The sequence below is a fragment of the Callionymus lyra genome, chromosome 8 (assembly GCF_982586985.1).
Source record: "Callionymus lyra chromosome 8, fCalLyr1.hap1.1, whole genome shotgun sequence".
Lineage (NCBI taxonomy): Eukaryota > Metazoa > Chordata > Actinopteri > Syngnathiformes > Callionymidae > Callionymus > Callionymus lyra.
The window spans coordinates 24,198,133-24,211,264 of NC_141825.1; the positions used below are offsets into that span (position 1 = coordinate 24,198,133).

At 40.7% G+C, this 13,132-nt stretch overlaps 1 protein-coding gene across 1 annotated transcript; it reads right to left on the bottom strand.

Moving 5' to 3' along the window:
- Positions 1–1,415: 1,415 nt before the first annotated feature.
- tat (tyrosine aminotransferase) lies at positions 1,416–11,528 on the bottom strand. The gene is made up of 12 exons (XM_087797572.1): positions 11,479–11,528; positions 9,853–10,127; positions 8,709–8,813; positions 8,483–8,550; positions 8,013–8,171; positions 7,800–7,938; positions 6,599–6,651; positions 3,955–4,107; positions 3,756–3,884; positions 3,607–3,690; positions 2,713–2,811; positions 1,416–1,865 (listed from the first exon to the last, which is right to left on the bottom strand). Exons 1-12 carry the CDS (start codon positions 11,484–11,486, stop codon positions 1,725–1,727), a joined length of 1,413 nt encoding a protein of 470 aa, XP_087653698.1. The 5' UTR covers positions 11,487–11,528; the 3' UTR covers positions 1,416–1,724.
- Between the last annotated feature and the right edge of the window lie 1,604 nt (positions 11,529–13,132).

Sequence of the window (13,132 nt, forward strand, 5' to 3'; positions counted from 1 at the left end):
CGATCGATCGACTATCGAGTTCGTGGCGGCTGACTTACTGATCGATGATAGACGCCTTGAACTAGTCGTTGTTTTTCCCGTGAGGTTGTCAAGACAATGAGATAAAAAAAATAATATTTAATAATAATTTATTTATCATTAAAAACATTCTTCTTTTGTCAAGAAGTCAGGTTCTCCCTCAAGTACCTGTTTTTATTAACATGTCACTCAACGATTTTACTTGACTAGCTGCGAGTTTTACATCACATGAAATGGTTAAATTACCTTAATCTGTAAAAATTCTGGATTTTGTATTTTAAACAAAAACACACACACAAACAGACATGACACACACACACACACATACATAAGACAGACACACACATACATAAGATATAAGACAGACACAGAAGACACACACACACGAGGCACAAAAATGCACACAAACACATATACATAAACACAAAAGGTATACACATACACACACAAGGAAAACGCACAAAACATATACATAATACACACATACACACACGTTTAGAAAATCACGTACACATACATATAACACACAAACATGCACAGAACAAACACATATTCACAAATACACACACATAAACAGAACACACACAAAGACATTTACAAAATCACAAATACACACATGTATAGAAAACCACACACACACACAGAACACACATAACACAAAAATGACAATGAGATAAATAAAATAAATACATTAAAATAAGTATTCATTTATCATTAAAAACATTCTTCTTTTGTCAAGAAGTCAGGTTCTCCCTCAAGTACCTGCTTTTATTAACATGTCACTCAATGATTTTACTTGACTAGCTGCGAGTTTTACATCACATTAAATGGTTAAATAACCTTAATCTGTGAAAATTGTGGATTTTGTATTTTAAACAAAAAAACATGCCAAACACAAATAAATATTATTATACAAACACAGACGTTCTAAGAGCGCAAGGTTATGGCGAGTTGAACTGATTTAAAAAAAAAAAGCAAACAAATAAAATGAGAAAATTGTTTTTAATGCGTGTGGTTTAAGCTTCTTTGAGGAGCATTTTTTCTAATATAAGTTGGTAAATTGAAAATTGTTTTACATCTAGCCCACTTAAAATATACCAAGTTGATCGAACAAATGGAATGATCTAACATTTTTTGCTATGACGTTCCTTAAACCACCTTTAATTGTCCAGTTTCAAAGATATTTGTTACCCAGAAATATGTTTTGTCCTGGGGTTTATTGTCCAGTAGATGGCGCTCTTATATCTGCTGCTGATCAACGGTGGCGCCACAGGTGCTCACAGGTGAAGGTGTGAGATTGAAATTCACTCCTTTGAGTGGAAGAGTCGAATAGACACATTTGTAACGTCTTCTCATATATATATATATATATATCTGGAAAACAGGTGACGACGAGGGAGACTTTCAAAAACAACATTTATTGAGTTTTTAACAGAATTATAATGGCAAACGACAACAAACTACATGTTCTACTTTCTCCACAGGTGTGTTCAGTCTTCACTCCTGAAGTTCAGATCCACAGACACACAATATAAATACAAAGAAACGAGGATAAATGAGGTATAAAATATAAATATTTTCTCTGGTCTTATCCTTAAATATCCAGAGACAAAGTCGCTGTCAGCGGTCGTCCACAGCTTCTCCCGCTCAGGGGCTTCATGGAGCAGCGACTTCCTGGCGTCCGGTCTGGTTCCGGCCCAGCAGCTTTAGTGGTCCAGGTCGTTCCCATCGGGGCTGCTGGAGCGGTAGTGGGTCTGGCAGAACTCTCGGATCCGATTGCAGGCCTCCACCATCATCTCCTCGGGCACCGTCACCACGACTCGGAAGTAGTTGGGATATTCAAACGCCTGCCGGAAGAAAACATCAACGTTGAGTCTCAACAGATTGGTTGTGTAGTAGATTGTTGTACAGTTGTCAACCTAACATTCTTGTGTGTTGAAATGTATCAGAATCTCACATAAGTTAAGTTGCTCTTTACAAGAAAACATTATGTTACGTTCTGAGCGTTTATTTTTCCACTTGTTTAAAGCAATTCATTTGAACTCGCAAATTAAACATTGCCAATGAACTTCAATCTCTCTCAACCACCCTCTCATGGAAGATCAATGTTCTGTTGGCACCGTAAGTACGGTTGTTCCGAGTCCAAAAAATGAAAGTCCCAGAAAACAGTCATATTGCAGAATGTAAACAACAAATTGGACCATTGACCATTGACTTCCAAAAGACAGAAAAACATGGCGCAAGTATTTCCATAAAGAAATGATCATATTTTGACATACTGTATAAATATATATATCGTGAAGGACATGTATCATGTATATATTTATAATATATTTGAAATATAATTAGTATGAATACACTGTGACCACAATAACATCAACTCTTCACATGAGCCGACCCGGTATGAGGTCAGACCACTTACGTGTCTCAAATGCAAGCCCACGTCAGTTCAAAAAGTTTTTCTTGTGTTCTGGACTCACAAAGTTTACTCTGTGTAGGTTGTCGGGTCAGATTTTAGTTTATGGAACTTTCTAACACAACTTTACTAAATCAGTGAAGAAAACTGATTTAAATATCACTTTGTTGTATGTATATTTAAGTATTATTTATTTGTCTTGTCTCTGTGGGGTTGGACTAAATGTGATGTGATTTTTGAAGAGTCAAAGAACAGCTCAGTGTTAGGAGAAGTTGTACCGTAGCCGGGAGGCAGAAGACGGACTGCTCTGTCACCAGACTCTCAGTGAAGTCCACGTCATTTGTGAAACCAGGGAAGTTGGCCATGTCGATGCCCACCTGTCAGAAGAAGATGGTTTGGGTTAGTGGTACAGTACAGTTGGAAGGTCTGTCCATGAATAGATCTGAAAGTAAGAATCAGAATTTTAAAGTTGATCCTGAAAGAAACTGGCAGCCGGTGAAGAGTTTTAAGGATCGGAGAAATGTGAGTTCTTCTACTAGAGCGGCTCAGAATTCTCGCTGCAGAGTTTTGTATGAACTGCAGGCGAGACAGATCCTTCTTGTTTAGACACCAAAACAAACTGTTACAATAGTCTAAACTAGAAGACACACACAGGTGGATTATAAACTCCAGATCATGTGTTTTAAGTTTAGAGATTTTTCTCAGTTCAAGGAAACAGTTTCTGGTCAAGTTGGTTGAAAACGTTTTTGAATCAGTCTATTACGAATATCAAAAATAATCATTCATTTTAAAATAATCAGGTTTTTTTATTTATTTAAAAAAAACATTTCTTCTTTCATCCTTTCTATATATCATTTATTGAATTAAATTGTATAACATTGTTAAAATAAACAACAAATTTAAAGTTCAACATTTCATATTCTGATGACACTGATATATATACTGTAGTTGAAGATGTTTGATGTATTATATGTATTATATGTATTATATGTATTATATGTATATAAAACAAGAAGCTGTAAATGTCCCAAAACAAATACCAAAAAGAAGATTTTTCACTGAAACGGATGTAGTGGCCAATAAGAAACAAACAATAATAAATAAGTACGTCTATGTTTAATCGGTTCTTCTACTCCTGTCTTCGATCGAACCCACGCCCGGCTGGCACTGACCATCAGGTACATGGCTCCGGACGGCATCACAGGCTTCAGTCCCGGGACGGTGGACAGCTCGTTGAAGCAGATCTCAGAGTTGGACTGGAGAAGAAGAGACCGTTGAAGACCCTCGTTCACTCAAACCTGTGATCATCTCGTCGCCTGACCTTGAGGAAACCCAGCGTGTCGTTGTAGAAGGTCCGCGGTGTGTTGTTCAGGATGGACTCCAGCGCCCCCTGGACGATGGTGCAGGCTCCCAAAATACGCTGGGTCAGCTTGACCAGTCCCTGTCGGATCTGTTGGGGTCAACGTTTGGACTCAGAACTCGGGGCCCTCTTGGTGGAAACGCGAGAGCGGACGACTCACCTCGGAGCCGAAGACGTCGTTGCGGTCGTGGATGAGCAGCCAGCCCATCCTCCAGCCCGGGACCAGCCAGCGTTTAGCAAGACCACCACAGGACAGGATGGGGACGTCCAGGCTGAGGGACGCCAGAGATGGACACTCGTGGCCTGGGAACACCTGGAGAGACGAAGACCACAAAGACCTTTATTCTCACATGCAATCAAGAACCCATGAGCCAGATCGGTGTTCCTCTGAGGACCTGAGAGCTGTGAGGTCCTAGACCACGAGTCCACAGACTCAATTCTTGTACATGTGATGTAAGAAGTTCTGATCTTGAGAGAAGATTCAGCCCAACTTTTTCTGTCTATAAAAACCTTTTAATGATCCACATGATCATTGACCCGGACTCACCAGTGAACCTGGTCTGACACCAGTCCACCGACAGAGATCAGAACCTTGGCAGCGGCCCGTGTGGAGTGTGATGTTCTGGCTGGGCTGGAGGAAAATCTGCTTCTTGTTAACACTGGACTATCAGGCGGGAGGAGAGAACCAGCCTGAGTCTGATTGGTCCGACAACGTGGTCTGACGCAACACATCGTTCAAAGATTTCCTGTAAACCGCGTCGAGTCGTTACAGGGAGATCTGATGTAAACGTGAGGCACGGATCGGTCCGAGTGCCCCCGGCACACTGGGACAGTCAAGAGATAAAAAGATCTGTTGACTCTGTTTTGGAGTCCAAGTTGAGTAAGAGTCACCTCAGGTTTGGTCCAGGTCTGGACTCGGTTATGTAAGATGAACACACACAAGGGTACACACAAACACACACAGACATGACACACACACACACACACACACACACACACACACACACACGCACACACACACACACAGACATAAGACAGACACACACAGACATAAGATATAAGACAGACACAGAAGACACACACACACAAGGCACACAATTACACACAAACAAATTAAAACAAATAGACACACATACACAAGGAAAACACACAAAACATTTACACAATACACACAAACACACACGTATAGAAAATCGCATACACACACACATAACACACAAACATACACAGAACAAACACATATTCACAAATACACACACAGAAGCCACACACATAAACAGAACACAAACACAGAAATGTACACAATCACAAATACACACTCAGAAGAAACAAACATGCATAGAAAACCACACACACACACAGAAAAAACACAGATACACAGAACACACATAACCACATGTAAACAAATACACACACAAAGACATTAACACAATCACACAGAAGAGACACATATGCATATAGGAAAATCACACACACTTTCACACAGAAACATGAATACATACGCACATATACACAGAATACGCACATAAACAGAAGACCCACACATCTACACAATCACACACACAGAAGACCCACAGACACACGGACATAAAAGACACAAACTCACAGAAGGAACCCACAGACACTTACACAGAATAAACACACTAACATAAGACACACATACACAGAATACACACACTAACAGAAAAAACACACACATGTACCCTGATTTCCCAAATGATTAATATAGTTTTTTATATCAATACACACATAGAAAACACGCACTTAGACACACACACACACACACACACAGAAGACACATTAGCACACACACTTACACTTATACACACACACTTATACACACTTACACACACACAGAATGCACACGCAAGTAAAAACCCATTGGGGGGTTGAATGTCCTAACGAATGTACTAACATGTTCTGAGGCCTCAGACGGGACCAGCACCAGACCCCTGACACGCCCTCACAACACACCCCCAACACCCCCAACACCCCACAACACCCCCCAACACCCCACAACACCCCCCAACACCTCCCCTTCATCCTCCTCCAGTTCAGTTACGACTCCATAATAATGACAAACACATGGAGCTGGAAAATGTGCCGAGTCATGCTGCGGTGGAAGGTTTTTGACAGGTGATGGATGAACCCGTTGACCCCCGAAACGTTACGCCTGTGGTAACACAAAGTTGTGTGAGTGTAGGTGTGCGATCAAAACTGTGTGACTGTGCGTTTTGGAGTGTAGGTGTGCTCAATTTTGTGTCATAGTGGAGGTGCGCTCAAAACTGTGTGACTTTGTGTGTGTGTACGAGTGTAGGGTTTGTGTGTGTGCACTCCAAAATCGTATCACTTTGTGTGTTTGTGACTGTAGTTGTTTGTGTGCACTCAAGTGTGTGACTGTTTGTGTGTGTGCTCACAAATTTGTGACGGTAGGTGTGTGTTACTGAATGTGTGTGAGTGTGCTCCATTGTGCATGTGTGTATGTGTGTGTGTGTGAGTGTTAGTATGATGAATGTATATGTGTGTATACGGGAAGAATTTGCATGTGTGTATTTGAGACAAGTGTGTGTACACTCATGTTGTGTTTCTGCACCAAACACAAACTTATATAAGCTTTTATTAAACTTTGATCAGCAAACAGGATTTGTTGTCAAACGCTCCAGTGACCTTCAGGTGAGGCTTCTAGGTCGACCAAAGAAAACATAACACTGAGATCATGTTTGTGTTGGTCCTTGCCAACTGGCAGCATCACACACACACACACACACACACACACACACACACACACATGGACGTGGACTCACCATGTCACTGTAGATTTCGTCTGCCAGGACGGGAATCCGGTTCCTGGAGGCCACTGAAGAGAGAAGAAGCAGAAGATTAAGAGAGAGAAGGAAATGGTTCTACTCCACAAAAAGTACTCGGAGGAACTTTGCCGGAGCACAAGTGAAGCCAGTTAAACTTCCTCAGGGCCACATTGTAAACTTGGAATGATGTGACCAAAGAGAGGAGCGAAGAGCACAGACAACAAAAACAATTAAATAGGTTCTACTGTCTCTGAAGGTTCTACTAACTCTGAAGGTTCTACTGTCTCTGAAGGTTCTATTGTCTCTGAAGGTTCTACTAACTCTGAAGGTTCTACTGTCTCTGAAGGTTCTACTGTCTCTGAAGGTTCTACTAACTCTGAAGGTTCTACTGTCTCTGAAAGTTCTACTGTCTCTGAAGGTTCTACTAACTCTGAAGGTTCTACTGTCTCTGAAGGTTCTACTGTCTCTGAAGGTTCTACTGTCTCTGAAGGTTCTACTAACTCTGAAGGTTCTACTGTCTCTGAAGGTTCTACTAACTCTGAAGGTTCTACTAACTCTGAAGGTTCTACTGGCTCTGAAGGTTCTACTGGCTCTGAAGGTTCTACTGTCTCTGAAGGTTCTACTAACTCTGAAGGTTCTACTGTCTCTGAAGGTACTCCTGTCTCTGATATTATACTGTTGTTTGATATTCTACTGTTTTCGAAGTTTCTACTGTCTCTGAAGGTTCTACTAACTCTGAAGGTTCTAATGTCTCTGAAGGTTCTTCCATCTCAGAAGGTTCTACCCTCTACTTCTGTCTCTGATATTGTACAGTTTTCGAAAGTTCTACTGTCTCTGAGGGTTCTTCTGTCTCTATTAGTCGAATGTCTCTGAATGTTCTACTGACTCTGAAGGTTCTTCTGTCTCTGAATGTTTTTCTGTTTAATAAATAGAAACATTCCGAAAATGTTCATGAAAGAATTTTCGTTTCTATTTATATATATTTTCTATATATTCTATATTTTATATAAATGACTTCTACTCTGACATCATAAGGGCTGAATAAATTCAGTTAAATGGCCAGATGTGGCCCCTGGATGCCTGCACTCGACAGAACTAAACAAACTTGAGTGTGTCTCCCCGAGTAGCTGGGATAAGCTTCGGCGACCACAATAAGCAGAAGAAACTGGATGAATGAACGACTTCGCTCGTCACCGACCTTGAAGGATCTTCAGAAGGTGTCCTTGGCTGAAGACGGAGCCGCACGGGTTGGACGGGTTGGTGACGATCAGACACGACGTCCTCTCGTCCACGAGACTCTCCAGGTGCTGCAGGTCCACCTCCCACGACTTGTCCGGCTGTGAAGGACACGCGTCAGGAGAGGGAGGCTGAGGAGGAGGTGTGGACAGGTGGGCCCAGGACCCTCACTCACCAGCAGGTTGTAGAGTTTGACCTGGATGCCCAGGGACACGGCCAGTGTCTTGTACAGGGAGAAGCCGGGGCAGGGGACCAGGATGTTGTCGCCGGGGTTACACAGCACGGTGATGGCCAGGTCGATGGCCTGACTGCAGCCGCTGGTCAAGATCACATCCTGGGGGAGGCGGGGGGAGGGAGAGGGGTCATGAGTCATGAGACCTGAATGTAGCTACTTGTGCAACATATTCTCTGGAACTATATTCCCGTCTGAAGATAAAGGTTTCAACACTTTTGACCCGGAAGATCTGTTCAAAAGGAAGTCCATCTGGTCCAGTTATGATAAAAACAGTTTACGATGCAATGACTTCCTGTAAAGGTAATAAAATAAACGTATGACTTCCTTCTCATAACTTTTTTAACTTTTTTTTTAGATTTTTTCACCAAAATTTGTTCACAGTTTAAAAAAAAGATTCTTTCAGAACCAACCTCGGCAGAGACCGGCGCCTCGGGGCAGCTGTAGAAGTTAGCCACGGCCTCACGACTCTTCAGGTAGCCTGCAGGAGACAACATGGGTCAGTCGGGGGGCGGGGGGACACGGGGGCGAGGGGTTGGTGAGACGAGGGGCTGAGGGGGGCGTCCTGGGGTCCAGACCTGGATCTGGTCCCACGTCACAGACAGAAGCAGAACACGATAATGAAGCGGAGGCGCTCACCGACAGAAGGAGCGTAGCCGTTGTACTTCTGAGAGTCCACGGAATCTTTGATGGCCTTCAACACGGCGCCATCTGTGGGCAGGTTTCCAAACACAGTGGGGTCTCCTGAGGAACAAATAAAGTGTTTTTAGACACTTTCTTAGTTTTTAACGGGGAGTCCTCTTCTGACAAACTGAAAGAAATGTGGAAACTGACGGAAGAGTTTTTCTGAGTCCAACAATCAATTATACTGTCTCTGAGGGTTCTACTGTCTGTAATGTTCTACTGACTCTGTGGGTTCTTATGTCTATGATTGTCCTTTTGTCTATGGAATTTCTAATATCTCTGAAGATTATATGTATTTTGAAGGTTCTTTTGTTCTGAAAGGGTCTATGTACTCACTTCTGTCTCTAAATGTTCTACTAAAGGTTAAATGTACTCCAAAGGTTTGTCATTTTCTGAAGGTTCTATGTAAACCAAAAGGTCTTCTATTTCTGAAAGGTCTATGTACTCTGAAGGTTCTTCTATTTCTGAAGGTTCTATGTACACCAAAAGGTCTTTTTTTCTGAAGGTTCTATGTACTCTGAAGTTTCTTCTATTTCTGAAGGTGCTATGCACTCTGAGGGTTATTCTTTTTCTGAAGGTTCTATGTACACCAAAAGGTCTTCTATTTCTGAGGGTTCTATATACTCCAAAGGTTCTTCTGTTTCTGAAGGTTCTATGTACTTCAAAGGTTCTTCTGTTTCTAAAGGTTCTATGTACTCCGAAGGTTCTTCTGTTTCTGAAGGTTCTATGTACTCTGAAGGTTCTTCTGTTTCTGAAGGTTCTCTGTACACCAAAAGGTCTTCTATTTCCGAAGCTTCTATGTACTCCAAAGGTTCTTCTATTTCTGAAGGTTCTATGTACACCAAAAGGTCTTCTATTTCTGAAGGTTCTATGTACTCCGAAGGTTCTTCTGTTTCTGAAGGTTCTATGTACACCAAAAGGTCTTCGATTTCTGAAGGTTCTATGAACTTCAAAGGTTCCTCTGTTTCCGAAGGTTCTATGTACTCTGAAGGTTCTTCTGTTTCTGAAGGTTCTATGTACTACAAAAGACCCACAGATTTATCGTAAGTCTTTCAATAAATCGTCTCGAGCTGGGATTGTTTTTATTCAAGTCTCTCACCGATGCTGAGGGCGATCATGGGCTTGTCCGGGTTGGGCGTGAGCTTCATCCCGTCCACGATGGCCCTGATCGGGTTGAGCGTGTTGACGGACATCTGGGACGGCTTCACCTCCCACTTCTGCCGGCGACTCTTGGGCTTGACGGGGTACAGCGCTCCGTTGACGCTGACGTGGTGGATCCCGTTGCCGTTCAGGACTTTCCCGCTCATGTTGGACTTGTTGTGGACACCGGTTCCGTTCACCTGGACCAAGTACGACTTACAATCCATTCTGGCGCTGCAGACAGAGAAGACAGGCGTCACGCGAGGTGACGTTAAACCTCAGACCCTTGACCTCAGATAAACGAAGGATGGCAGATGAAAGGATAGAAGGATGAAAAAAAAGGACACACTTCTTCACTTGGCAAATTATTGATAGATAAATACAAAGATGGACAGATATGGAAGAATATATGAAATATATCTATATAAAATATATCTAATATATCTATGAATTTAACATTTCAAATATTTGTATATTTGTATTTTTTTAATAATTGAATTTAATAATGAAAGGTTGAATTTGTATTTATTGATTTCCATAATTAGTATATTTTAAGGTTGATAATTAAAAAATAATAATATTTTCCAAATGAATTATTTGTCTATACACAGAGTTCTGAATCCAATAATTTAAAACACATTTTTATAATTATTTTCTTTATTATTTGTTGCATTTTAAATTATATATAAAATGTTGGTATAAAAGTAACACCATGATTGGCTTGAAGTTCGATCAAATTAATTTTGACTATTATACCGACATTTGTATATTGAATTTAAAAGGCAACAAATAAAAAATATTGAATTTATAATACGTATTTTTAAAATTAGAATATGCGAAAAAAAACACCGCATTTAGAAAAGATCCCGTTTTTTCTTCTTCATTCAATTAAAAAAAATGAATGCATCCATTCATATACAAAATATTACATTTAATGCGTAAACAAAACTATATTTAAAGAAAAGAAAAATCACCAGTTAAAACGTTTCATTCAATCATTGTTTATCTTGATGAGTTACTTCCATGTGAAGATGTTTCTACTCTGACACCGAGGAAACTGAGAAGTTTTTGACACTTTTGTTTTTTCACTCTTTTATCAATTCACTTTTTTTTTAAATGAAAGACTGAAACCGGACTTTCTGTCCATATGTTGGTCTTTATGAGAACCTTTTTAAAAACAATCCTGAACAAAGGGCCGCGTGATCAAAAACGATAAAACATTTTTTTTAAAGAAAAAAAGTTGTTTAATAACAACAAATACACAGAAAATAATTTATTAATACCATAATCATTCCTTTGACTAAATTAAATGAGTAATTCCTTTCATCAACGTAATTCCTTTAAACATAGTTTTTAAATTGGCAATTTATTTTATATTTTTTATATTTTGGAAATGTTGTGAATATATTTGGTTTTAAAGTTGCTCATTATTTCTTATCTCAGTGTTGATGATACAATAATATAGTTTGGAATGTTCCCCTCAAGAAAAACTTGTAAATCATCACAGTCATTTCGATTAATTTCAAATTTTCCTGAGTTCCCTTCAAGATTCCACATCAGTTCTGACGAGCAGAGAAGAACTCACCTGGTCATCAAGTTGTTGCTTCCAAAGGGGTCTCGGTGACGTGGGTCTTGAAAATGGACCTGTTGCTTTGATTCGCTCTTTTATACGAAGCCGCCACAATGGGAGTCAAAGCCAGTCCAGGATTCTATTGGCGGAGTCCGCGGGTCGATCCAGTACTCCCCTCTTACATAACTAAACGGAACCAGACCCCCGAACCTTCAACCGCACCAATTACCGGGAGAAGGGGGGGGGGGGGGGGGGGGGGGTGTCTCGCGCACTGAGCGCAAAGTGCAGAAGAATTAGAAGAAAGACTGAAGATGTTCTGCATCTCTGATGGAGGATCAAAGATCTGAGATCATCCGACCTCACGTGAACTAGACCAGGAATTTAGAAGACATCTGAGGGAAGAAAAAAAATACAAATCAACACACACGTATACAAACACACGTACACTTGATACAAGCACACACACATGACACGATGTCACATGACATGACATATACAGACAAAGACAAAGGCAAACACACACACACACACACACACACACATTTCTCTCTCTCTCTCTCTCTCTCTCTATATATATATATATATACTTTGAAACAAATACATATACAGACAAACACAAAGGCAAACACACACACACACACACATATATATATATATATGTGTGTGTGTGTGTGTGTATATATATATATATATATATATATATATATATATACTTTCTTACAAATACATTTACAGACAAACACAAAGGCACATACAAACACATAGACACACACATCTATATATATATATTTTCATACAAATACATATACAGACAAACACAAACACAAAGACACACACACACACACACAAATCTATATATATCTATATGTTTGTCTGTATATATATATATATATATATATATATATATATATATATATATATATATATATATATATACTTTGATACAAATACATATACAGACAAACACAAAGGCACACATAAACCCAGAGACACATACAAACACGAAAATACAGAATATACAGACAAACATATGCTTTGCTGCTTGCTTGCGGGGGTCCATCAAGTCCGATGGTGACGTCAACTTCTATCCTCTACCGGTGAGTTCATGGATGGCTGAATAGCCCGATTCTGGGTGTAGTGTATTGATCCCCTCTAGACACAACTGCCGCCAGGTGTTGCGGTCAGCAGCTGTAGTCTGCAGGTCTCCAGGTTTTATGTTGCATTTCTTGAGCACCATTTTCAGTTGGTCCTTATAGCGTTTCTTCTGGCCTCCAGCAGAGCGCTGTCCTTGTTGTAGCTGGCCATACAACACTCTGTGGGGTACACGGTTGTGGGGCATCCTTATGACATGCCCCAGCCATCGCAGTTGGTGCTGAGCGATTGTGGCCTCCATACTTTTGCAGCCTGTTCTTCTCAGGATCTCAGTGTGCGGCACTCTGTCACGCCAAGTGATTCCAAGGACACGCTGTAGACAGCGGATGTTGAACTGTTCCAGGGACTTGATGCGACGGCTGTAGGTAACCAAGGCTTCACAGCTGTAGAGGAGGGTGATGATGTAGACTGCTTGGTAGACAGAGATTTCTGTGCTTAAATGAAGTTTTTTTTTCTGGAAAACCCCGCGTCTGATGCTTGATTTATTCTGTTCTGGATCTCCATGTCAATGCTGTTG

What these genes read in the sequence shown, in the direction of transcription:
- tat (XM_087797572.1), bottom strand. An exon ending in CATGATCGCCCTCAGCATCG is followed by an intron (nt 8,814 to 9,852) that starts GTGAGAGACTTG and finishes TTTGTTCCTCAG; the next exon opens with GAGACCCCACTGTGTTTGGA. An exon ending in ACGAAATCTACAGTGACATG is followed by an intron (nt 4,108 to 6,598) that starts GTGAGTCCACGT and finishes TCGTCTCTCCAG; the next exon opens with GTGTTCCCAGGCCACGAGTG.